General features: G+C 37.7%; 1 protein-coding gene and 1 pseudogene across 1 annotated transcript; both read right to left on the bottom strand.

Moving 5' to 3' along the window:
- Positions 1-9,999: 9,999 nt before the first annotated feature.
- LOC136208197 (ethylene receptor-like) lies at positions 10,000-12,710 on the bottom strand (annotated as a pseudogene).
- Positions 12,711-24,934: 12,224 nt separating this feature from the next.
- On the bottom strand, positions 24,935-27,374 carry LOC136208196 (casparian strip membrane protein 1-like). Its single transcript, XM_065998999.1, has 3 exons — positions 27,094-27,374; positions 25,917-26,040; positions 24,935-25,270 (listed from the first exon to the last, which is right to left on the bottom strand). The coding sequence occupies exons 1-3, from the start codon at positions 27,372-27,374 to the stop codon at positions 25,055-25,057; spliced, it is 621 nt and encodes a 206-aa protein (XP_065855071.1). The 3' UTR covers positions 24,935-25,054.
- Positions 27,375-27,780: the final 406 nt, after the last annotated feature.

Below are 27,780 nucleotides of genomic sequence, written 5' to 3'. Positions count from 1 at the left end.
CTGAGGTTCCGCCTTAATTGACTGATGCTTCATTCCCAACATTCCCAAACTGAACTCTTCTTTCCCAAACTGAAAGAACCCACACCCGCAATCATAGCAAAAGAAAGCAAAAAATTTCTTCATATCATTATGGATCTTCGATCTCAATCTACTTCAACCTTTTCGGGTTTCATCTTATTCTTCTATTATTATAACAAGCTTTCTTTGAGTCTTTCATATATCTATTACAATTATACATATCTTAGAGTCCATACAAGGATTATACAAATATTATACAAGGATTATACCTATATTCAGGGCCCATACGGGTCCATTCCCCCTCCCCCACTTGAGCTATCGTCGTCCCTAGCGATAGGGGAGAAAGGGGTTTGGAACACCGATGACAAACCCGAATACCAACTTGCTCCAAAAAAAATTCTCTCGATACACCGACCAATTCACAGACTAAAATAATCTACAACGACTGAATCAAATGCCCAACCACCGAATCAATTCCCAACTGACACTACGATTCCCAACTGCCGATCCACTTGATGCATGCTCTTGATTTGGCTTACGCATATACCCAACCAATGTTGCCGAATGCAAAAACTCACGGTCACCTTGCTAATGACACCTTGCAAAACAAACAAAGATACCATATTATCTGTAAAAGTTTTGTTAATATTAGTATCCAGATACGTAGCCCGTATCTATACCATATTTATACCAACATTCACAAGAAGAGACAAATCATCAAGAAAATAAATTCAGGTTCATCATACGAACTAACAGAAAAAACTTACATGGGTGCTTAAATAATGAAATACTGCAATATTACCGAATTTTCAGCATCTGCTACTTAGAATTACCACACTAACCGCTTGATCACCATCTTGTTGTTATTCCTCAATTGTCTTACGCTCCCTTAAATTGGATCCAACAACTTCCTGCTGCACCAAGCGATAAGACAACCAAAGGTTCTTATTTATAACTATGCCTGCCTCATTTGCCTCCAACGATTGCATCGATTCATGAAAATGGGGCTTCGTCCTTCGTCTTCAAAATGATCTTGAAGTTGAAGTCAATCCCGCTCTATCCGAACTTTGATCGAGGCGGATATTCCGCCGATTTGGCCTTTACAAACTCTGACTGGGAGTCCATAAATTCCGACTGAGACTCAATATTGCCGCCAACTCTTGCTCACTAGTGGTGTAGATACCCATTTTGTCCGGGATAAACCGTCATTTTTTTTACTTCTTTATTTGTAAATATTATTATTTTAGCATGAAAAAATGGTTGAATTATAATTATGGTATTTATCCTTGACTAAATATTTATGTTATAAGGGTTTAGTCAATTGATTGAAATGTTAATTATTAATTGAAGGAATACCATTTTTAAGATAATAGACCTACTAGGAAATTTAATTAATTAAGTTAAACTAGAACATTTTGAACACATGAGGATCAAAAATACTAATGGATATTTTGAACAATTAAAAGCTAAATGAAATTTGTGTAACTAAGGTTTATAGATATTTTAACTTTTGAAATAGAATAAAAAGAGAAATAAATGCAAACTATTTATTATAAAGGGGCTCAAAAGCCCAAGTCCAAACCCATTTCTGTAGGAAAATAGACAAGCCTAGGCGTAGCGGAATAATAAAATTTTATCTATTTTATATATTTCATTTTTTCAAGATCTGTTAATTGTTATTTCATATAAAGAGGGATAGAAAGTAATACCTTTAGTGAAGAACTATCTACGGTTGCAAACGAAGTACCCACAACTTCTATATTCAATCCGTGAGCAACGAACGTTTTGTTCAACACAGAAAAACAAAACTAATCAGTAATCAACCTTTAATATATAGCAATCGCAATGATTGCCTCTAACAGAAATCGATACGAGATCAAAGAGGGAGTAAGAAATAAAGTAAATTAGCCGAGATGACGATGAAACGGTTCCTCCTCTTCTTCTTTTTAGGGTTAGCTGAAATCTGGGGTTAGGGAGTCTATTTATAGACTTCTCCAAACCCTAATCCCAGTTGTGTTAGGTAATTAAATAATTGGAATCTTATTCCGAATAGGATTCCTAATTAGATAATTAAATAAACACTTTACTATTATCTAAATAATAACTAATTATATCTAGATAATTATTATTAATCAAATTAATAATTAATTAATATTATGGATAATTAATTAGAGTTTCAATCACATAAAAACTTCTAATTAATATTATCAGATAATCCTTTAATTTAGTTCACAACCATAATCAAATTATAATTATTAATCAAATTAAATTATCCCTAATTAATCTTCCTTCATGGCCTTTTCTGAAGGGGACTGGTTCTCTCAAGGAGCCAAGGGGAACTTGCTGGCCAACATGGAGCACGGTGCCATCCTCTTTGCTATTACTTGTCACCAAATCTGGAAGTGGAGGAATGAAGAATTATTTGCGGGTAAGGCTGTCCTTATTCCTGATTTACTGTTTTTCTTCTCGAAGAAGCTCTTTGTTATTACTACAAGCTTTGAAAGAGATTCCCTTGTTCGCCCCTCCCCGGATAAAGAGATCCTGCTAGTTGGCTGGAGTAAGCCTAGAGAAGGGTTTGCTAAGTTGAATACTGATGGCTCCTGCCTTAGCAATGGCAGAATTGCTGATGGAGGAGTTCTTCGGGATGCTGGTGGCAATTGGATGGCGGGGTTTACCCATAACTTGGGGACGAGCTCCTCCTTTTCTGCGGAGCTCTGGGGTATCTTGTCAGGTATTAAACTCGCCATTCGCATGGGTGTTAAAAAGCTCTCGGTGGAATCTGATAATCTGGAGGCTATTAATAGGATTTCAGATAGCCAGGCTGTTTGTCTGAAGAGCCAGAATCTCATCAAAGCTATTTTGAGGCTTCGTCCTGCCTTTGAGTATCTTAGTTTCTCCCATATTTTTAGGGAGCAAAACCGCGTGGCGGATCGCTTAGCAGCTGCTGGGCATGGGAGAATGTTAGGTGTTTCTACCCTATCTGTTCCTCCTTCTTTTCTTTTGCCTTCTCTCCTAGAGGATAGGATTGGAGTCAGCCTTCCTAGACTGATCCCGGTGTAGGTTTTTTGTTGGTTTTGTTTTTTTCCTTTCCTTTCTTACCAAAAAAAAAAAATTAATCTATAAATTTCGGCCCATATATACATGTCTCACTAATTACATTTTCGTCCTCCGATTCCAAGTCCCATATACGACCCATTACGTTCTTTATTGCCACTAGCCGTATATATCCTTTGAAATTATTCATCACGATTAATTCCAACACATATATAATGGAATACCGTCGCGAGCTGTTACTAGCAGAACCTATGATATTCCCCCAGAGCAATTAAGAAGTCAGGTTGATAACTGACGTTAACCTTTCTGCATTAGGTACAGTATAATACGATCCTTCATCAACTATATCCTGTTGGTCAATTCCTTATAACCATGGAGCGTGTCAAGGTTACATATAACGAAGAGTCTGTTTTACTTGTACAGGTTGAATTCACTCTAAAAGATAAGTTAAGTGAAACATTCATTTCTACTCTTAACTCTATCACCTTGCAAGGATTTCAGTTAATTCACCACAAGCGGCCATTTGGATATATCTCCCACTTATCAGGAGTGACGAATGCTCATCTGACATTAACTATTCTGCAATCACTTTGTGTAATACCCAACCCTGCTCTCACACACCCCAGGCTCTCACCTGTTGGATCGTGCTTGCACAAAATCAAAGTACCAGACTCCACAATCCAGAATCACTAATTAACGAATGTTTGAGTCTGAGGATTAGTTATACCTACTAACACTAATGAGATGAACAGTTGACACTTTTAGATAAATTAATCCATACTGTTATCTCAAGTCGGGTCCCAATCCTAATGAACTCCTTCACCAGATCCATGTAACTGTCTAGATATCTAAATATCTAAAGCTTGTGAGATCAGCTTTTTGTCTCGACAAAAAACACTGTTACATGCAAGTCTCAACAGTAATATGTCAACCCCTATAACATATTACTTGACTTGGGTTTACTTTAAGTCTATTGGTCTATTATAAAGTACAGTCTCACTTCATGCTTGTATGAACATTTTATAACTACTTAAATAAACTTAGGGTTACTTTCTTTATGAAAGATTTGTGCCTTTAAACAAATGATCAAATAAACAATTTATTCATTAATATTAATATCCTAAAATAATTGTCTTTAGGACACTAAACTCCAATAATTTCAGCAGGCCCAAATTCAAATCCTGTAACAAGATGTCACTTAATTAGTTAAGGTTGTATTAATATCTTATTAGTCAAATATTAATCCCTAATTAATCATCCAAGTCTCTATAAAAAGAGCCCACTTGGGCTGAGGGACCCAGGACAGAAAAGGTTGAGAAAAAGACAAAAGAAGTAATTGAAGGGAGCAAAGAAACTCACTGTGCTTCTCCTTCATTTAATATCCTCCATCCACCAGGTAATAACCATTTACAAGCTTCATGTTTCTGCAATATTTTTTCTTATAATATTTCATGTTTTCTTCCTGTTACCTTTTTATCATTCTAAACTCTTATTGGTCATTTAGTCTACTCTCTACTCTATTCTTTTGTGAAACTTTCGGTCCATTGAAACCTTGATGGAAAGTCTCTAGGTTCTAGAGATAATCCATTGAAGCTTCAAAAGGCCTAAACTACCAGAACTTTCCAGATCTGAAGGTCCTGCCTTTTTATCTATAAAAGTCTATCCTTTTATAATATTTATGGTTCATTAAAAGACCCAAACTACTTGGAACTTTCCAGATCTGAAGGTCCTGCCTTTTTATCTGTAAAAGTCTATACTTTTATAACATTTATAGTTCATTAAAACTTTGGTTGAAAGTATAATCTACTGAAACTTCAAAAAAACAAGAAAAGACTGAAAGACCAAGAGAGTAGGTTCTACTTTTCAGATCTGAAAGTCCTCTCATTTTTATCTGTAAAAGTCCATCCTTTTATAACACTTAGGGTTCATTCAAACTTTGGCAGGAAAGCATAATCTACTGAAATTTCAAAGGACTTAAAACAAGAAAAGAGAGAACTTTCCAGATCTGACAGTCCTCTCCTTTTTTCTGGAAAAGTCCATTCATTTAGCATTTTTATTCTCTTCATCTCCTCACTCTATAATAAGAAAATGAACACCAACAAAATCATAAAATAATGTTCTTGTAGTTTTACACAGTCAGGATCAACCCATGAACCTCTTACTATACAAAACAGTAAAAAATCATAAAAAGGGGGGTCCTTTTTCCTTTTCCACAGAGGATCCTTTTTGCCAAAAGCCACAAGAGAGCTGCAAAGCAAATCGTCGCGTCTAAATACCCCAAGTCTGTAGTAAATCCACGAACAGACACAAGATCTGCATTCCAAGTTAAAAGAAATTCAGAAAAAAATGCACAAACAGTTAGCTAAATCTCTTTAAAAGAGTAAAATATGAACAAAAAAACACAAAACACGCGATTTACCTTAGGAGAAACCACATGCATGAGTAGATCGGACTTCTCAAGGACCTCGAAATAATTCAGCGGTGGCTGTCCGCCTTTCGAAGGGGTCGAACCGTCTGTAAACCCCATCGAACCGTTTGTAAACCCTGTAGACATGGTAGATCGAAGTGCTTCAGCTCCGTTTCACCCATAAAACTAGAGAAAATGGTCATCGGAATGTCTTACTAGGCCCGAACCATTTCGAGAGGAAGAGAGAAAGACGGGAAAGATGAGAGCTGCTATGAAACCTCCATGATCAAAAGGTTTCTTTCCTTTGCAGAGGCAAAAAGAATGAGAAGAGAGAAAGGCTAGGTTAGAGAAGATGAATAGTGTGAGTCTAGAAGGGAGGAGGCTGGTTGTCGGCCAAAGAGCAAAATGAGGAGGGGGGGCTAGGTTAAATATGTTCAGAGTAGGTGTTATTTATATTAGGATTAATTAGGGTTGGGCTTAAAACAAAAATCTGAAAATTTATTCTTTGGCCCTAAGATATATGAAACCGAATTTATACCCATCTTTATTTATATTGTTTTGATTTTGAACCTTCTTTCAATATTGATTGATTTAATTAAGTGAGTTTTTTTAGCTCAATTTTATTTGGAACTTAATTTGCCTTAGTTCAAGTTAGTAAAATCTACTTTCTAAAAAAATGAAATTAATAAAGCAAACAACTCGATTCATATGCCTATGTCATAGGGGTATAAAAAATCGATCGAAATAAAATTAACTAAATAAAACGGCCTAATTCATACGCTTATGTCATAGGGGCATAAAATCGGTCAAAATAAAATTTAATCAAAATGAAACGTCTCAATCCATACGTCTATGTTTTAGGGGTATGACGGTAGCCGCAATAAATTAATTAATAAACAAACGACCTAATTCATACGTCTATGTCATAGGTGTATGAAATCGGTCAAAATAAAATTAACCCAGCCGCTCCATTTATGCGCTTATATCACAAGGAAAAATAATATAATAATAAAAGATTAAATAAACTTAACACAAAAATCACATCTTTTAGTACCAATATTTGGACGGGGTAGGAGGATTAATCAAGTTTTTCTTCCTTACACGTAACCGACAAACGAACCTAAAATCTCTATTTCGCAGACCTCCTTATATTACGCCTTAATTCTGATTGGTGGCAACTCTAAAAAATAGTTTTAATTAGGAAAAACTATTGACTGACATAACTTTCGGCGTTCGTGCCCGAAAAATCCGGTAGCAACAAGTGGTATGCCCCAATTTGATTGGACACGCCCTAGTGTGCAGAAATTTCTTACCAACTTCTTAACGAGCCATATCTGATTGATCGATTCCTTCATTTGACTCGACTACCAACTACCATTTTAACTACTCTGATTGATGCCTAATTAGAATCAATGATTTCTTCGCCGTTGAGTTTCAGTGAATGCACGAGCCTGGTTAATATTCTCCGTTACCAATGTAGTTCACCGATTTGCTTCTCACAAATCATTGTAGCTTTTTACAACTACACAAAACTGTGATTTCTACACCGAAAAACATACGTCCTGTTTGTACATGAGTTTGTGTTGGGCGTCCCCTCCATAAGGCTCATTACTACCAAGGACAAAACCTATGAATTATCTTGAGCGTCCCCTCGATGCATTCATAGTACCACGAAAAGGGCATACATCACCCTGATTCCAATGGCCTACGCCAATATTTTTCCAAAGTTGGTCCCCCGCCAACACATTTTTCAAGTGATCACGGCCAATTTTCTAATTTTTCATCTTTTCCGTCAGGGCCCCGGGGCATAAAAAACTACGTATTTCAACTTTGGACCATCTTAGGTCCACCGAGTTTACACAACATGATTACACGACCTTCTTAGGTCAAATATGAGCTTCCGAACATTTACTCATATAAGGCCTTTCGAGGCCACCGAATGTCACACTCGAACAATCTACCTGATTCCCACAATCACTTCCGATGTCTATCTTTCGTAACGATAGATGAGGCAATAATGCCTATTTGATATTCACATTTTTCGTATTATGGTTGGTTTCCATATTATGGACAGTTTCCAATTAATACGAAACTCTTTAACTAGTTTTTTGGTCACCCAAGAAGGCATAAGCAATTTTCCATTGAATCTTGATATGCCGAAATTCGAACTACGCCACAATAATCCTACTTCGTCAAACCAGGATACAACAGTCCATTCTTGCGACACTTCATCTCAACCCGATTTCCACAATTTTACCTTCCGACAATCCTCTTACAGACTCTCCCCTACTTAAAGGGGTAATATCTCGTAGCATTCTATCGCCCACAAACGTAGCCTACATCCGTAGGGAGAATTATTCATTCGCTTTGTGACATTCACGATCTTTAGCAATCTCAATTCCCGTTTATCATTTCCGCACTCCCACATATTGGGTAAAAGTTTCGCAAGATGGTCCTGGCGAACCACGACCTTCACTTTAATCCAAAAAACATCACAAAATAATTTCGATAAAAGCATCATAAAAAAATTTTGTCCGTCAACTCATTGGGGAAATTCGATATCGCTCAACTAGTTCGCAAATAAATCGTTTAGTTAAAACACTGAGAGCTCATCGTATGAATAAACTGCTTAGTTAAAGCTCGGATGCTCACATGATGAAAACTCGCTTAGTAAGTTCGATTGCCTACCGGGCAAAGAGCTTCCTTAGTTAAGGCCCGATTTCCTACTTCATAAAGCTTTTGCTTGGTTTAGGCTCTAATACCACTTGTCACAGGGCAAGGTCGGAGCCCGAGCCAAAGCCCCATGTGGCGCTGAGGTTTTCCCGAGACTCAGCCAGCCAACACCATCCGAAGGGGTCTATCCCCTTTTAACATCAGGCATCCCGTCAATTCTTATATCCGTAATCCATCCTGGAGGGGTATACCGTGGTTAAACCTTGATATAAAAATAACTTACACTATGGGCCCACCCAAAGTGTCCGTCGGGATTCCACCCGAATAGAGACATCTCCCTCTCTTCCCGAAGGCCGGATGCCCGACTCTCCTAGTCCCTAGGGGTGGCAACGGGGCGAGGCGGAGGCGGTTTTGCATCCCCTATCCCGCCCTCAATATTTTCGGAGGCGATTTCGGGGAATCCTTAAAAAATATTCGGAGATTTTTTGGCACCCACACCCGCCCGCACGGTTCTCCATGGGTTTCGGGGAATCCCCAAATAAAATTTAAAAAATTCTCCAAATTAAAAAATTACTCAATCCCCAAATTTAAAATTCACCACGTGTTATTGGTATAAAATATCAATTTAGAGCAGCAATAAAACGAAATTATAAAATATCACTTTAGAGTAGCAATAAAAAAAATTAAAGTACTGATAGAATACAAAAAATTAGCATTTAGTGTCAGTACTGATATAATAAAAAAACTCAGTATTTAGTACTGATATATCTAAATACATGTGATATACCAAGAGTAGCAATAAAACAAAAATTTAAGTACTGATATAGTAAAAAAAAAAACTCAGCATTCAGGTATGATATATCTAAATACATGTGATATACCAAAAGCAGCAATAAAACTAAATTAAATTGTTGTAGATGTAGATAATAGTATTAGTTAACTTATCACAATACTGATTATTTTTTTAATCAAATTTAAATACTAATTATCTTATATATATATATATATATATATATTTAAATCCCCGAAAATCTCCAAACAATAAAATAAAATATTATATATAGTAATACCCACCCCTGCCAAATTTAATGTTCGGGACTAAAATTTTACCCGCACCCAAAATTTTCGGTTTTTCCTCGACCCTGTCGGTTCGAATTCCTATGGGTTTTGTTTTTTTCCCGCCCTATTGCCACCCCTAATAGTCTCTAGTGGACTAGAGTGGATCGCTTAAACCTCAAACCTCTGACTGGGGGAGAGTGTTAGGGGGCGAGTGTAATGGGGGGGTATTTGCTGTACTAATAAACGATGTAATGGGGAGAGTGATATATAGTGGACTTGTGTAATGGGGGAAAGTGTGGGGAGTGACTATGTAATGGGGCAAAGAGTGGGGGAGTGTGGCAAGGCATTTCGGGAAGTGGTGGATGAGATGTTGTAACGTCCATTGCCCCTGGGCCCAGACTTGGCATAAGAAACACTATAGGGGGGATGGACTATCCTCCTTGGGACTTGACACTAGGATTGGCCTAGGATATCCATGTCTCCCCCTACCGATATCGTCAGGATGTTGAAGGTGTAATATTGTTGCCTTATGACTAATAAAATCCTCCGTGCATTATCCATATACTATGTTCCTTTCTCTATGGCTATTGCTTACTGATATATGTGACTGGTGTGGATTATCTGGGTGATGTTACTTTGATGCTTGTCCCTTTTATCTTAATCGGTATATAGCTTGTTCTTGATCTGTATATGTGCCTATTGCATATATTGTAAGGATGTGTCACGGGGCCAACTGATTGGTACCGTGTGGCGGTTGCTTCTTCCCCGAAAGCTAAGCCAACCAAGAGTCACACCTTACAATATCCATTATCATCCATCACAAGAACTTTAAGCCCAAAAAAAAGTGTTCAGCCCATAATTTGCAGGAACCTTTGGCATCAAAGCAAGCTTAGATTCATTTGAACGGTCAATAACCCCAAGTTTTATGACAAAGATAGATGTGCATCCCTTACCAAGACCGTCACTTTCAACCCAAATGTGTCCACCCATAAGATTTACAAACCTCTTACAGATTGCAAGACCAAGTCCACTGTCATTGGCATTCCGGGTTGCCACAGATTGACTTTGTGCGAAGTTAGTGAATAATTTTGGAATTTCTTGGGGGTTTATTCCTAGCCCCTCATCTTTTACCTGTACACGTAAATAGAAGTGGTTATCACTTGACACAGCAAAAAATCAGGAATTCGAAGGTCTCTCAAAGCTTCTACTTTAACAATAGAGGCAATAACCAAGATGGTGCCTTCATTTGAGAACTTCACAAAATTACCAACAACATTTAAAATAGTCTGCATTAGGTATTTTTCATCACCCATGACATATTTTGGCAAATCTGAAGCCAAATTTAATGTAATGTGCAACCTTTTGACAGATGCAATATGCTTGATCAAGTTAGGAACCTCCTTTAATACAACATGAACATTGAAATTTCTCATGTCAATCTGAAGGCTTCCATCTTCAAGTCTTGAAAGATCTAATACATCATTTATCAGAGTAGCCAAGAGATTACTACTCTTAAGAATTGTCTCAGCCATCAAGCGTTGCTCAGGTGTGAGCTCAGTTTCTTGAAGCAACGAAGAAAGGGCAATAATTGCATGCATAGGAGTTCTCATCTCATGATTCATGAGAGCCAAGAAATCATTGCGAGCACGAGTAGCTGTTTCTGCTTCTCTCCTTGCTAGGGGTGGCAGCAGGGCGGGACAGGGGCGGTTTTGCATCCCCCATTCTACCCCCAATATTTTCGGGGGCAGTTTTGGGGAATCCCTAAAAAAATTCGGGGATTTTTTGGCATTCACACTCGCCCGCACGGTTCTCCACGGGTTTCGAGAATCTCCAATCCCAAATAAAATTAAAAAATTGTCCAAATTAAAAAATTACCGAATCTCCAAATTTAAAATTCACCACGTGTTACTGGTATAAAATATCAGTTTAGAGCAGCAATAAAATGAAATTATAAAATATAACTTTAGAGCATCAATAAAACAAAATTAAAGTACTCATATAATGAAAAAACTTAGCTTCAGTATTAGTACTGATATAATAAAAAAACTCAGCATTCGGTATTGTAATAATTCTAGATACATGTGATATACCAAGAGTAGCAATAAAACAAATTAAAGTACTAATATAATAAGAAAACTCAGCATTCAGTATTGATATATCTAAATACATGTGATATACCAAAAACAGCAGTAAAACTAAATTAAATTGTTGTAGATGTAGATAATAGTATTAGTTAACTTATCACAATACTGATTATTTTTTTAATCAAATTTAAATACTAATTATCTTATATATATATATATATATATAATATTTTATTTTATTGTTTGGAGATTTTTCGGGGATTTGTCGGTCGGGTTTTTGGGGACGGTTTGCGAATCCCCACGGTTCGGAGATAGTAATACCCACCTCCGCCCAATTTTAATGTTCGGGAATAAAATTTCCCCCGCACCCAAAATTTTCGATTTTTCCCCGTCCCATTACTTCCCCTACTCCTTGCATGATCAAGAGCTACATTCTGCTCCATTAGAAGATCCCTTGCGCGCATTGACTCTTCCAATATAGCAACATGAGAAAGGGCAACAACTACCTGATCAGCGACTACTTCAACAAGCTCCAACTCATAAGCGTACCATTGTCTTGCACTATCTGAAGGAAGCATTGGAACCATCAAAGCATAACGTTTTGCAGAGAGCTTAGGCCAATCATTAATTTGAAAATGAGAGAGATGAAGAAGTGGCACCCGAACAACAACCACCTCTCCAGGCATGTGTTTTCCTGCAAAAGGCCGTATTCTTGCAACTGGAGAATTAGGTGAAATTTTTATAGCTCGGTTACTATGGAATACTTGATTTATCAAAAGAAGCTGAATAGGAACAGTATAACCAATAGGATTCTGCTGACGAAGTGTGTAAGAAAGCTAAAGCTCTAACCCCGTGCGCGTGGGCATCCACAATGCACACTCTTCCAATGCCAATTTCCTTCCAAGTTCAACAAGAGTAGTCTTCAGTATGGTATGTCTATCAAGTGTGCTTCTGATCTCATGAGTGAGCATTCTGACATGTCGACCTGTTTCTTCCTGGGTACGGATCAGACCCATCTCTCTATCAAGCTCTGCAGCCTTCTTTTTAAAAAATAGTTCTCTAGTTTTCACACTCAAAATATCAGGAATGATGTGCACTAGTATAAGAGCAGTTGCGCATAACACCACAACAGTTAAAACTTTTGCTATGGTCATTACAATTGCCACAGTTCTTGTATGGATGGTAAAAGTCCACAAGTTAATAAGATGGGTTACCCCACATAGAACTATAAAAGCACCAAATTGCACAAGGACCCATCTATATGGAAAAATAGCAGCTTTTTTTTTAACAAAGTAGATGAGCTCTAGCGAAATGGAAAAATAAGCAAGAGCAATGAAGAAATCTGAAATATATTGATATTTCATCAATAGTTCCTCTGCTGACCATTATGGCTTAATATAGTTGCAAGTCTCCATTTTGACTTCAAGCAGAATGCCTCTGTCAATACAATACTTCCTTGTCACATACCTGAACAATCTTGGTGAAAAATCTGAAATGATGTTGAAGAAGATTGGGGGTCTGGTATTCTTGTTTTTGTCCTCGTCCATTTTATCTGGATGGTATGGCTTCAAATTGCTGACATGGAAGATCGGGTGCACCGACATCCAACTGGGTAGGTCCAGTTTATACGATACTGAACCTACTTTCTTTACCGGACCTTCGTACTTCCTCACTAATCTTCTATCCCGATTGCGTAAGAAGCAGAGTTGCTCTGGAAGCAATTTGACCATCACTTGGTCTCCCACCTGAAACTCTGGCAGAGGGGTATACCGTGGTTAAACCTCAATATAGAAAGAACCCGCACTATGGGCCCACCCAAAGTGTCCACCGGGATTCCACCTGAACGGAGACATCTAATAGCGATAAAACGTATCTACTCCTAAGAGCAAGTGAACTATATCGTTATAAAGTAGTAAACGTTCCTAAGAACGGTATCGATCCCATAGAGACTAGTTTCCTATTCCTTATTCAACTAGAATTCTATATTAACTAATGAATTGAATGAAGCAGTTGTTTGTTTGTTTAATCTACTGAAATATAAAAGCAATGATTCACTAATTGATTGTTCTTATGAATGAAAGGCTGAGATACCGGGATCTCTATGTTTACCTCATAAGGTGTCAAGTTGTGGAGTGATGTAACAAAGATCTAATACTAAAAGACGGTAACTTTCCTTGAGAAGAAAATAACCTTGGCCTAAGATTATAAACTTTATTCCTAGTTTCCTTAGACCGATGCTTGATTAGGCAAAATCTCTAAGTTATCTAGGAAGCATGGAAATTAGTGAAAGCTAAAGCTAAGCCGTGACCTAGACTACGAAGCCGCACTATCCGGTTAGGGTATATGTGAAGTTAGGGTTTGTTTGGTTGGATTGATCGCTTGGTTAGGCTACTCAATCCAACACCTATACTAATCACTTGGTTAAGTTATTTAGTATAGACAAAGTCTCCTAACTACATCTTCTGGTTTATTTCTTTTTACAACACAATTTAAACATCAACTTAACTTAACCATAGTTTCAAACATAGTTCACCCTTAATCTCAACAATAAGTGATTTAGTTGATGATAGAACTAAAACACGGATTGAAGATAAGATTGGGGGGGGGGGGGGGGAGAATGAGCTCATGTTCATCAATTATTTATTAAGATTCAATTATGATAGAAGATTACGAGATGAAGAGAATTGAATTATAACAAGTAAATTGATAGAATTGAGATGAAGAACAAACCAATATTGAAGTCTTACAACTAAGGGACGAATGTACCTTGGTTTACAAAAACGAATTTGAACTACTCGAACGGAAAATAAAACGCTAAATTAGGACTAAAACTAAGGAATAATAAAACGAGTCTATTTAGGTCTTCCTCTTGTCATTGGTGATAGGGGTCAAAAACTCCTATCTTTAGGTACGGTTTTAGGACGGTTTTAGTTTCGTTTTTCGTCAATAAGCGAGCAATTCTCACATTTATATGCATGTGTGTGTGTTAATTAGATTTTGCATATATTTTATTTACTTTTGTGGTTTAAGTGCATTTTCTGATCGTTTTTGGGCAAATATTGCCAAACTAGCATGCATGTTAGCTTTCAATTATCTATCGTGGCTAAATGATCCACCAAAAGTCGCACCAAATGGAGTTTTTACTCAAAACAATCGATTGGTTGGTCAATTTAGCCTCGGAACTAATGTCGTTTGAATTTTATGTGCATGTGCAGGTCAAAACAGGAACAAGTTCGCGCGAAAATCGCATCTCAGGGACACCTGGCAGTCACGCGGGGCGTATGGGCATTTGTTGCTCGCCAAATTGGCCTTTTTAGGCCAACTCGGTGAGCTGGCACTGCTAGTGTGACAAGCTAGCTATTGCCAGCTCGCGCGGAGCTGCCCTACAGAAATCAGGCTTTTGACTGATTCCCGGCCCCATAAAGTCACGATCTGTCCCCACTCTTTGCACCTGCAATAGGAAACGAATTCGATCAGATTTGGGACTCAAACCGCAACTATAAATAGGACTTTTCATATGTAAATTAGATATCTTTCATTCATTGTAAAAACCCTAGCCTCCCCCTTGAATCATCCTCTCCAACTCCTCCATCTCCTTCATCCTCCATTGAAGAACACTCAAAGCTCCATTCTCCGAGGATTATTCAAGGTTCCTCCTTAAGTCCTAGGAAGACGCCTGCAGTGGTAGACAGGTTCCCTAAAAGGGATTTTCTTACTCTTTTACAACTTGTTTATCTTTTGATCCAGTCTATGAATCCTAGGCTCATTGTATCTCCGTGACAATTTTCTTCATCTTTAATGATAATTTAGTTCTTGTTTTGTTCAATTGATTTATCTATTTAATCTTTGTCTTACACTTTTTTTATTGGTTTAACTCATTCATAAATCCAAATATTAAGTTGGCACATATTGCGAGCTGAATCTGACCTAGTCAGAGCCTATAAGATTGACGACCTTATAGAAGATTAAGCCCAAATTGATGAGCCTTAGAGCTAGTTTCGGCCTTACAAGGGAATCACGAACTAGGAACCACAGAAGGATAAGTAGGATTAATCGCCTCGAACACAAGTGACTTAGATTAGGTTATTAATTGGTTGTCTAAAGAGTTTATATTCATCATTATCGTACCATTCCATATCCCTTCGGGTAATTACATTATTGAAAGATCACTTAGGAGTAGAATAACTTAGTTAGGAGTAGTTTAACTTAATCAAAACCAAGTCTAAACCCCCCAAAGGTCGAAGTTGTTAGTTTAGGCATTCATTCTGTTAATATTTTTTGTTTTATACCCTTTATACTTGTTCATATGTTAAATAAATTAGGTTATACCTTTTCTATTTTTGTTTATATGTTAAAAATATACAATTGTATTATGTTATATTGTAAAAATTTGTACTACTTATTTCTGTTCTGCCAAAAACAAATTTAAAGTATCCCTATGTAATCATGTAAATTGTATGATGAAATTGTATACTAGGTAGTTATGCTTTCCTTTTCTTGGAAATCATGTTTATTTTATTTATCTTTTCTTTTCAGCTTATGCATACTCGATCCCTGGAATTACCTTGTGTCCCTCTTAATCTTGAACTTGAATGTACTCTTCGTAGGATTAGGAAAATCGAGAATAGCAAGCCAGCTGAGACAATCGAACCTATCAAAATAATAGATCCAGAGACCAACACTAAAACAGGCACTGATACCCGCTCAATGAGCGAGATTTTAGCACCACACAGACACCGGCATCTGTCTGGGATCATGGCTCTAAACATTCTAGCCAATTCTTACGAGATCAAGTCGGGAATAATTCACTTGATCCAGCAAGAAGGACTGTTCAGAAGAGAGGTGCAGGAGAGCCCGAATGATCATCTGGATCACTCTCTGATGTGCGTAGACACCACGAGGACAAATGGAGTTCCTCAGGATGCTGTTAGACTAAAGCTGTTTCCGTTCTCACTAACCGGATAGGCTTCGGAGTGGCTGAGATCGCTAGAGCCCGGGTCAATCACCACATGGGCAGGACTGGAGAAGGAGTTCCTATTTTACTACTTTCCTCCTTTTAAGACGGTGATGTTGAGGAGTGAAATTACTTCATTCCACCAACCCGAACACGAAGCGCTCCACGCATCTTAGACCAGATTTAGGAAGATGATGCGCATGTGCCCTCATCATGATATACCTAAACATCAGTTGGTGAGAGTCTTCTATCACGGTTTGACGCCCACTAACCGAGCTACTGTGGACTCCTCTGCAGGTGGAGATCTATTTAGGAAGACTGCAACAGAGGCATATGAGATGATCAACGAGCTGGCAAGGAAGAGTGTGCAGTGGTAAGAGGAGAAACTCGCTAGCCCCTCAAGGCAGCAGGTATTTACTGTGGAGGATCAGGACCAGAACCTGGTTGTTACGGAGCTAAGCAAGAAGATGGACGTCATGTTGGCAAAATTCGACCAACCTCCCACTTGTGTGCATTGTGGCGGCGACCACCATGGAAGGGACTGTCAAGCTAGTAGCCCTTTCGCTGGAGATGGGATGGAGATGGTCAACTATGTTGGGGGACAATAGAGGTACAATCAGAACTTCAACAACTACAACCCCAACAACTACAACTCCTACAACAACAATAATTGGAGGAGGCCTCAACACCTGTACTTATCTTACGGGAGCTCAAACCAGAATGTGCTAAGGCCTCCCAACGGGGTTGTCCAAGAGCATAGAGAGTAGGGGCTTGGCATGCCCTCATATCAATAGCAAAACCAAGGCCCCATGCCACCTTCCAAGGAGCCTGATGAAGTGGTGACCCTCTTGAAGGAAATTTCAACCAGGCTTGCCAACAATGAAGCCTTGTGCAAGGATATGAGCAGTCAGGTAGCTCAAATTAATAGGGACAGACAAGAAAGGCCGTAGGGTTCTCTTCTGAGCACAACGGAGAAGAATCCAAAGATCCATAAAAAGGAATAAGTAGCGAGAAAAATCGGGTTCTTCCGGTTTTTGATTCAATTTCGAACAATCTTTTATGCTTTCAGTTCTTTATTTTTCATGAACATTTTATTTGCTTTATTTTAAATTTCTGAATCAAGTTCCCCGCTAGTTTGTCTTATTTCTTTCTCTTAAAATATATATATATCTTCATTTTTTCAGTGTCCTAGATAGAAGAGGGCGGAATTTCACCTTTTGGTCGGGCGAGCTGGGTGCTGCCGCCCAGCTCGACTGAGACGGGCCCGAGTTCAGGAAATTTTCCCGAACTCTAAAAAAATAATATATATATATATCAAAAATTAAAATATGGGGGATGAAACTCATCCCCCTTCTCCTTCCTTCCTTTCTTCTCTTTTTCTTTCTTCTTCTTCTACCTTCTGTCTTTCTCTCTCAAAACAACCTCAACCCCCATTTCTTTGATTCTCAACCGAAATCAACGAATAAGGTATGGATTCTTACCTATTTTTTATTATTTCAAGCATGATTATAACATTAGTTTTTAGTTTAGAAGCTTTAATTTTGGTTTTTAGGTAAACCTAGGTTTTTAAGATTTTCTAACTTTTGATTTTTCCTTTACTTTCCTTGGTTCCTTTGCAAATTAATAACTTGTTAGCGATTTATATATGCTTTGGGTATGATTTGAGTTTCTAATTTGAGATTTTTGGAAAAGATTACTCAATTTGGGTATTTTCTCCATTTGAGCTTCAAAAGTTCGACTATGCAATTTATAGCCGAAAACCCGTCAATAGGATTTCATTTTACCCCCACAACATGTTTTGGTCGCTGAGGCTTGTTAATTTTGCACTAATTAGGATTTAGGAGATAATTAGTAAACATTTAGGGACCAAACCTTGCAATTCGGTCCCTAAGTGCCTAACTTTCAAGCTTAATCATGTTTTGTGAATTCATTATTTGGGTGGTTTTAAACTAACTGTTTGCTTTTGCATATATCGCTTCTAACTTATCCATTTTGGTTACCCTTCTTATCCTCAGGAAGCCATAGGAAGAAAAGGGAAAGACAAGGTCATTGAGGAAGAAGAGAACAACGAGTCTGATGTTGAATTCATCGACTCACTACAGGTTAAATATGAGTCTCGAATATGTTTCTTTCGTGTAAGGTACATAAATATTTGGTAAAATCCAAATAGGAGTAAAAAGAGCTCAAAAATAGAAGAAAAGCCCTACAAAAGGAGTCAAAGACGACGAAAATTAATAACGCCAAGTCGATGACACGAACGAGAGCGAAAAAGTGAAAAACGCTCCGTGCCGCGACCGCGACCCCCCCTTTTCACGGTCGCGACACGCGTCCTTCAGCCTTTTTTCCCTTCGTCCGATGACCAAATTGTTGCTCCCCCATTCTCGGTAGTGAATTTGATATTCTCGGTACGAGCAGGAGATTTTGGAAGCCTAGTTACACACTTTCGTTTTCGACCAAACACGATCGTTCGGGTGGATAAAGACGTCCTTTCGCAGCGGACACAATCCTTCACAACGGACACGACACTTCAATCAAGACTCTTCAACGTCTATAAATAAAGAGTTGATGGAGAGTTGAATGATATAGTGATATGTGTAGAAGAAAGAAATTAGTGTAGAATTTATGCAGAAATTTCGAATCAAGTGATTCAGAAGTTAGATTTTGATTCTGTTCAAAAGCAATATGATGTACACACATTGTTTACAAATTAATAACAAATTCAGTAGCGTTTAGACATTGTTCCAGTTTAGTTTTCATTTTGGTAGTAGACCGACCCAGTCTCTATTACGAAGATTCAGCGAGAAGATTGAGTAGAGGATTCGCCCCTGAGCCTGACAAACTCTAATGAAACCCAAGGAAAGGATTGACAACCTGTTCACTTGCACGCCGTCGAAGAATTCAATACTCCATGTTCTCTGTAAACTTGTATCAATTTATATTTCATCTAATAAAGTCCGTTCTATTCGATAGATTCTTATGCAGCACTTTGGTAAATGAGCCGAAGTGGATTGATGCTTGTGTTTTCATTAAAACATATTTAATTCAAATCTTTACAAGGAAACTTTGTTGAACACTTAGGCAAATTATCATCTCGAAAGAGTTTTAATTTGATTAAGGGCAACTATCCCGAAAGGGTTTTGTCGCGTTCAAAGCCAATTAATTAGAGGTTCCGTCATTTATTTCATCTTTATAATTCGTACAAAGTTTAAAGTTGTTTCTTTGCTTAATGCAAACAAATATACCTGTTTACTTTTCTAAAGTACTAAAACGTTCCTGTTTTGCAAATTCATTCTTAAATCAGATATTTTCTAACATCTTCATATTCTAATCTAATTCTTATTCTAGCAATTTCAAAACCAAAAACCGATTAAACGATTTTTCCATATCATAAACCTAAAAGTAAATTTAACCGATTGTAAATAAGTTTTTGTTCAAAAAACGTTCCATGTGGGATCGATATCTTTTATTACTCAAGCGTATACCGTGCACTTGCGGAAATCGCTCAACAATACCCTAGAGTTCCTAAGTACCCTGCACAAGGAGAAACCTGAGAGTAATGACATGTATACCTTCCGGCTAAGGGGACACCCCTTTTGCCTCCGAGAAGCGACCATAGCAGCCTGTATGGGAGTTAGGAATGTAAATGGGACACTCTTGGTTTTTGAAAAACCCATGACTACCGAACTAGCCTGGGAAGAAATGATCGGGCGGTCAGAATTTAACTCTAGCACTGCTACCCCGAGATCTCTATGAGATCCGCTCCTGAACCTTGCCCACAAATTCATAGCACATAATCTGTTGGGCAAGCAAGAGGGCAATAAAGTCGATACTGGCGAAGTGTTTATGTTGTGGTGCGTTTCCAAAGGGAAACCAGTCGATAATGTAAAAGCTATTTTTGATTATTTCCGTAGCCATCCTAGCAAAAAGCGTGGGTCACTCGAGCTAGGTTACTTGGTAACCAACTTTGTCAAAGACCGTTGGAGAGACATTGTCTTTGACGAGGATGGGTACCCACCAACATTACTTAACTCGGATTTTCTTGGAAGATCCACTTTTCAGGCGGTGTTGACTTGAGACCCAACTCAAGTAGCCAGCCACGAAAGAGAGCACGGAGACCACCGCGCCAAAGGGTAGTAGAGGAGGAGTGAGAGGGAGATGAAGAAGAAGGAGCTGCAGCTACAGAAGGAGGGTACCAAGTGGAGTACCAAGAGTCGGGGGTTTAGGCCTAATTTTAAGCCATGAACATAATGATGACTAAGATGAGGAATCTCAATCTCCAAACCTATGCTACTGTTCAGCATATGGATCAGCGTTTCACCGCCTTCGAGTAGACAATGGACCGGAGACTATCCGGACTTGAGCATATGGTTGTGGATTACTGCAAACACTACGACAAGGAATGGCCATATCCCCCGACCGATCAGTAAGTATTGTCTTCTCCACCCTAACTCATTTCACATGTGTTTTATTGTTTTTATATGCAATGTTGGAACTTATTGCATGATTTAAGTGTGAGGAGGAGGGGTAGACAAACTTACAAAAATTGTATAAATTTTTAATTTTTGTTGCGTCGTGTCTAGTTTAGTTTTAACGTTTTTGGGCTTTATTTCTGTTTTTTCATGTTTTAGGGCCTAAAAACCAAAACTTCCTTCGAAGTTAAACTTCGTTATTTGTTTCTGGGGACTGAGAACCGAATCTAAAATTGCATGACAAACTAGTTTAGGTGTGGGACACAACCCTTGTATCTGTAAGCGCATGAGCTAAAGATTGCATTTAGACCCTACTTTTGAAGAAATGCTAAAATCAGTACTTAGGTAGATAGCTTAAGGATTGAAATAAGCATAAAATTGAAACCCGGAGAATTATGAGTTGAATTTGAGCCTAAGAGCGAACATCAAAAAGCTCTTTTTCTTGACATTTTTGTGTGAATGCTTTGACTTGTGGAAGATTACAGATTTTGCACCTAATACTGAGTTGAACCTGCATACACTGATTTGAGATGATAAACGATGAATCAGCCCCATTAGAACTAAGCTTTTCTTTACTTTATTTTTATCTTTTTCATCCACTCTAGGAAGCCCCTTTGAGCCTTAATTTTGTAGTTTGTAGTTTTTCTTTCTTTCTAACCCTTATTTTTGCAAATTATCACTTAGTTTGTTACCTAACCCAAGTTTTTGCAAAGCTCACCTTGAGTCTTTGTTTTATTCTAGCGCTTTTTCTTTGTTTATGGCACTATAAGAGCAAGCCAAAAGGCTAAGAGGTGAACGAGCATTACTATTAAAAGAAAAAGAAAAAGAAAAAGAAAAGAGAAGAACAAAAAGGGGAGAACTTCATTCCCCAGCTCTTAAGATCAAAACGTCTCAGAAAAATAATGAATAAAAAGCTCAATCACTTCATATTTGCTAAAGCCATTTTAACTTTGTTTTTCTAGCACTAGAACTCCTAACCTTTGTTGTACCTATAACCCTTTCTAACCACATTACAACCCCAAATTCGAGGCTGTTTTTGATATCGCCGGTGTCATATAGCATAGTAGAGGAACTCAGATGAACGTGCAAAGTCAATGTAATCCTAAGCAAGAACATAAGCCGAGAGTAAACACTTTAGCCACTAAAAATTGTGTGAATTGAGTGAACTACCCATGGTGAGGTGTTTTACTTAGCTATCCCCTTAAGCTCGTTTAATTGAAACATGTATCCTTTTCTTAAAAATATGATCTGTGATAATTGAAATGCGGCTTTTGGATATCGTGTCTCTACTTTGTACTTCCAAATACATGTAATTACAGATGCTCGAAATTGTGTCAGACACCTAGTAAAACCAGGAGGTTTTTCTAGCTTGGCTAGTGATTGCGAGTTTAGTTTTTAGTTTACTTGGGGACAAGTAAAGTCTTAAGTGTGAGCAGGTTTGATAGGGGTCAAAAAACCCATATCTTTAGGTACGGTTTTAGGACGGTTTTAGTTTAGTTTTTCGTCAATAAGCGAGCAATTCTTGCATTTATATCCATGTGTGTGTGTTAATTAGATTTTGCATATGTTTTATTTACTTTTGTGGTTTAAGTGCGTTTTCTGATCGTTTTTGGGCAAATATTGCCAAACTAGCACGTATATTAGCTTTCAATTATCTATCATGGCTAAATGATCCACCAAAACTCGCACCAAATGGAGTTTTTACTTAAACCAAGCAATTGCTGGGTCAATTTAGCCTCGGAACTAATGTCGTTTGGAGTTTATATGCGTGTGCAGGTCAAAACAGGAACAAGTTCGGGCGAAAATTGCATCTCAGGGACACCCGGTAGTCACGCGGGGCGTATGGGCACTTGCTAGTCGCCAAACTTGCCTTTTTAGGCCAACTCGGTGAGCTGGAAGTGGCCAGATCGCACCGAGCTGGCCTGTGGGAATCAGTATTTTGACTGATTCCCGACCCCACGAAGTCACGATCTGTCCCTACTCTTTCCACCTGCAATAGGAAACAAATTCGATCAGATTTGGGACTCAAACCGCAACTACAAATAGGACTTTTCATATGTAAATTATATATCTTTCATTCATTGTAAAAACCCTAGCCTTCTCCCTTGAATCATCCTCTCCAACTCCTCCATCTCCTTCATCCTCCATTGAAGAACACTCGAAGCTCCATTCTCCGAGGATTATTCAAGGTTCCTCCTTAAGTCATAGGAAGATGCCTGCAGTGGTAGACAGGTTCCCTAAAAGGGATTTTCTTACTCTTTTACAACTTGTTTATCTCTTGATCCAGTCTATGAATCCTAGGCTCATTGTATCTCCGTAACAATTTTCTTCATTTTTAATGATAATTTAGTTCTTGTTTTGTTCAATTGATTTATCTATTTAATCTTTATCTTACGCTTTTTTTTATTGGTTTAACTCATTCATAAATCCAAATATTAAGTTGGCACATATTGCGAGCTGAATCTAACCTAGTCAGAGCCTATAAGATTGACAACCTTATAGAAGATTAAGCCCAAATTGTTGAGCCTTAGAGCTAGTTTCGGCCTTACAAGGGAATCACGAACTAGGAACCACAAAAGGATAAGTAGGGTTAATCGCCTCGAACACAAGTGACTTAGATTAGGTTATTAATTGGCTGTCTAAACAATCTATATTCATAATTATCGCACCATTTCATATCCCTTCGGGTAATTACATTATTGAAAGATCACTTAGGAGTAGAATAACTTAGTTAGGAGTAGTTTAACTTAATCAAAACCAAGTCTAAACCCCCCAAAGCCTAGATAACACTAGAAACCAAGTAGCTCGATACTTGCAGGAATAAATCCTGTGGATTCGATACCTGGACTTGTCCAGATTTTATTACTTGATAACGATGAGGTACACTTATCCCTTAGTGAGCCTCCACGAGGCGCATCAATTGGATCGAATTGAAGTGTTTCTCTTTGATATGGATTTGGACAATTGAAGTAGAATTGGAGCAGGAATCGCAAGTTAACTCGCCGAGTAGGGGGTCCAACTCGCCGAGCAACTGCCTATCTTCGATCTTCACTTGGTTGACTTTTCTCTCTCTTCTGTTGACTTGGATTGGTGACTGTCTGGTCACGACGAGTTAATTAGCTCGTCGAGAAGCTTAAGTAACTCGTCGAGCTCCCATGCAACTCGCCGAGTAGAGAGTTTCTTCAACCTTTGTTTTTGCTTCTTTTCTTCCTCTTTTGTACCTGAAACACCTCAAAGTGCACATCAAGTGTGAAATGAGGAAAACACTACCTAAACTATGGTAAAATGATGATAATTACACATAAATGGGCCTAAAACCATACTCAAGACTCTATAAAATACGTCCCTAACAACATCTGACTCCCTTCTCGAAGGCGGGATGCCCGACTCTCCTAGTCCCTAGTGGACTAGGGTGGATCGCTTAAACCAGTCCCGACAACTGGCCCAAGGGTTGGCGGAGATCCGACACCATAGACCCTTCCCCCCCTTTATAGTGTTTCTTACGCTGAGTCCAAGCCCACAGCCAGTGGACATTCAAATGTTTCATTCACCACTCGCCGATATTTTCCCCTAGTCAACATAGACGACGAGTCCGATCTTCATTGTCCTTGCCGCAACTTCTCGTCGATGGATTGGCCTGCCACGATTCTTCCGCAATCCTTCCCCGATGCCTTTCCAACGCCAATGCCAATGCCAATGTCTTGGCCTAGGCCACGGACTGAAATTTGCCTACGGCCAAATCTCCGCCTGTGACACATAGCTTTTACAACAGTAACTGTCTGGTGGTTTGAATGGAGGAAGTAGTGGCTTTCAGAGATGGGATTAGATGGATTCAGCTGATGGGAGTGCAAAGCGTCTGTTTCGAAACGAATGCTAAATCTGTTGTGGACAGTATCTCGTCCAGGAAAGTGGACGACTCTGAGTATGGTGGTATTATACAAGAATGCATGAGCCTTCTTGAGTTATGCCAAATTTTTTATATGACTTATGTTTCGAGATCAGCTAATGGAATTGCTCACGTGATTGCGAAAAATACTCTATTCTATTTAATGCTAATAATTTTACTTCAATTATTGTTCCTAGTCGGCTTATTCATATAAAACAATTGCTTACGTAATAAAATTTCAGTTAAAAAAAACAAATTAAGAAATATATGATTAGAGACACAATAAAATGATCTTCCATTTCAATTTCTTCCATTGAATGGGCTCAATTACATTACAAATTACAATCAAAGTAGTAAAATTTAATTAAAAAAACAAAAACGAAAAAGAAAATAAAAAACAATATGAATTACAACAAATTAAACATAATCAATTAATTAATTAAAGCATAATTACTGCTTCCGAAGAGCAATAGCAGAGACAACGATCAATATCACGAAGAGAACGACAGAAACAAAGGCAGCAACCACAGCTCCGCTCACGTTCTGGCAAAAATCGCCGAACTGTTGGCAAACGGCTAGCCAATTCGCGCTTTGGTTCCCATTGTGAGCTAAGTACACTATCGCGGTCGCTGCTGAAGCCGCTGCCGTGTTTAGTGTTAGCGCAACCTGCAAATTAGTAATAACCTTAATTATTACTCTTACAATTCATATTATTTGTTAGAGACAAAAAAAAAAAAAAATTAGTCTATATTATTTGTCGTTTTATATTTCCAAGTAAATCTTTCATTTCTTGGCTGGACTTAATAGCTTTTTTATCATTTTAAGTTCTCAATATACAAAAGATGGTGTAATTTAATGAATGTTACGGAAAATAAAGATTATTAATAAAAAGAGATAGATGATATTTTAGTCGTATTTTCTATAAATTTAATGTAAATCAATTAGTATTTTCTTAATATGTGTATTTGGTCAAACGTTGCAAATAATATGAACTAAAAGATTATTAATTAAGCAAAATCATGGTATAATGATATAGGATGAATTAATGCAAGATGATTTTTTTTTAATTAATAGCATATATGCAATTTTGACCCTTATTGAGTTTTCAAATTTTAACTTTATCAAAATCTCTCCTTACCCTGCCCGTCAATTTTAAAAGATTAATAGACCACTCCAAACAAGTTGAGGAGGTAAATTGGACATTTTAAAAGCATAATAAAACAATTGACTTTTTTAGACAAGTAGACGAGCCTACGACATATTAAGCCTTTTAGATGAAATTGCTCGTAGTAAATAGTTACAGACTACTTACGGTGTCCAAAATGAGGAGAAGAAGTCTCGGGCCAGCAGCACGGGGGCGAATTATAGCTACAATAGAGAACGGAAGAGAAAGAACCAAATATCCCGCAACTAATGCCATTGCAATCACAAAGAACCTGTAACCCACAATTTTAATTCGTTAAATTAATTCTCTAATCATACTTAAATAACATGCATTATTTAATTAAGGAAACAATATATAAAAGTTGTATAACCAGTACGAAACCAACTGATTCTAAACCACTCAAATTCTGATACGTCAGTCGTTATGCTGATATGTCACAATCTAGATGGTCCCGAATTACTATTATAGTGGTACTTGATGACTCAAGTTTGAATTTTCTCATATACATATATATTTTTTTAATTAAACATGAGTGAAAAACTAACGGAACCAAACCAATTTAACCAAACCTATTCACAGTTAACCCGGTTGGTTCAAATGGTCCAATCCGGTTTGATAGGCATATAAAAAACCAGCATCAACCGGGCAAGAGATCTGATAGATTCGTGGTTGAAACGGTCGAACCAACTAGTCCGATCCGATTTTCAAAACACTGTACATTTTTATTTTACATTCTAGATGGGTTTTAAAATAAACCGGATCATATCGGATTAAATACCACGCATTGATTAATTAGTGAGCGATGGGGACACTTATTACGAGGTATAAAAATCAATTTAGTGAATATGTAGAAGTTGTATATAACAACAGTCCGGGACCAACCGATCCTAGGAAAATTTCTATAAGTATTGGTTTTGTCCATTCAGATGATGCCACGTCATTTAACTGCTGACGTGGTATCATCTGAATGGAGGGACCAATATTAGTCCCGATCCACAGTAGAATTTCTCGTGAATCTTAAACCATACAAGTTGTAACACGTTAGCATAATATATAGAAGTTATATGTAACGGTCTGAGATCAACTAATTCTAGGAAAATTTCTATAATGAAAAGGATCAGTATTGATCCCGTCCATTCAGATGATGCCACGTCATTTCAACTATTGATGTGGCATCATCTGAGTGGAGAGACCAATTTTGATCCTCTATTCACATTAGAACTTCTCCTGAATTTTAAACCACACAAATTGTGATACGGCAGCAGTTATGCTGACGTGTCACAATCTGAATGGTCCCGAACTACAGTAGAATTTTCTGACTTACTGTAAAGTGGGGAGATCATCATAACTAGCCTCGAACTGAAAAAACTGAGTGAAAAAAGGAAGAGTTTCATCACTAGTTCCCATAACAACAGTAGCAGAAAGAGTAGTAATGACAGCACCAAGTCTCAAAATGAAGTCAAGTATAGCCATCCCCTTATTATATCCTCCTTCTTTCTCATTAAAACTACTGCTGCTTCTAGAAGTTCCTATCATTAAAGGTGCTTTCCCCTTATTAATTGCACTTGATTCTGCTGGGATTTCAATTGTTGTTGTTGTTGCCATTTTGTAATTTTCTTAATTCTGCAAAATAGAACAATTTTTGAGATTGAATTGATGAAAATTAGTTGTGATGAAATGGGAAGAATAGTTTGTGTTTATATATGTTTAGATTAGTAGAGGAGTTGGTTAGTTTGTATTTAACTTAATTTTATTCTGTAATTTAACTAATTTTTATGTTTAATTTATAAAAGTAATTATGGGAGTTGTTGATGACCATTATTTGTTTAATAATGTTTTTTAAGATCAATTTTTCTTTTGGGTAAATTACACTCATGGCTACTGAACTTTACCCATTTTAACATTGTGACTACTGAACTTCAATTCTTACTACTGAACTTTATACTTTTTTAACACCGGTGGTCACTCAACGCGTCAAAACGACCATTGACGGTCTCAAAATAAAATATTC

The sequence above is a fragment of the Euphorbia lathyris genome, chromosome 10, assembly GCF_963576675.1.
Source record: "Euphorbia lathyris chromosome 10, ddEupLath1.1, whole genome shotgun sequence".
Classification (NCBI taxonomy): domain Eukaryota; kingdom Viridiplantae; phylum Streptophyta; class Magnoliopsida; order Malpighiales; family Euphorbiaceae; genus Euphorbia; species Euphorbia lathyris.
Note: the sequence above shows the minus strand (reverse complement) of the source record. Positions and strands in the feature narration are given on the sequence as shown.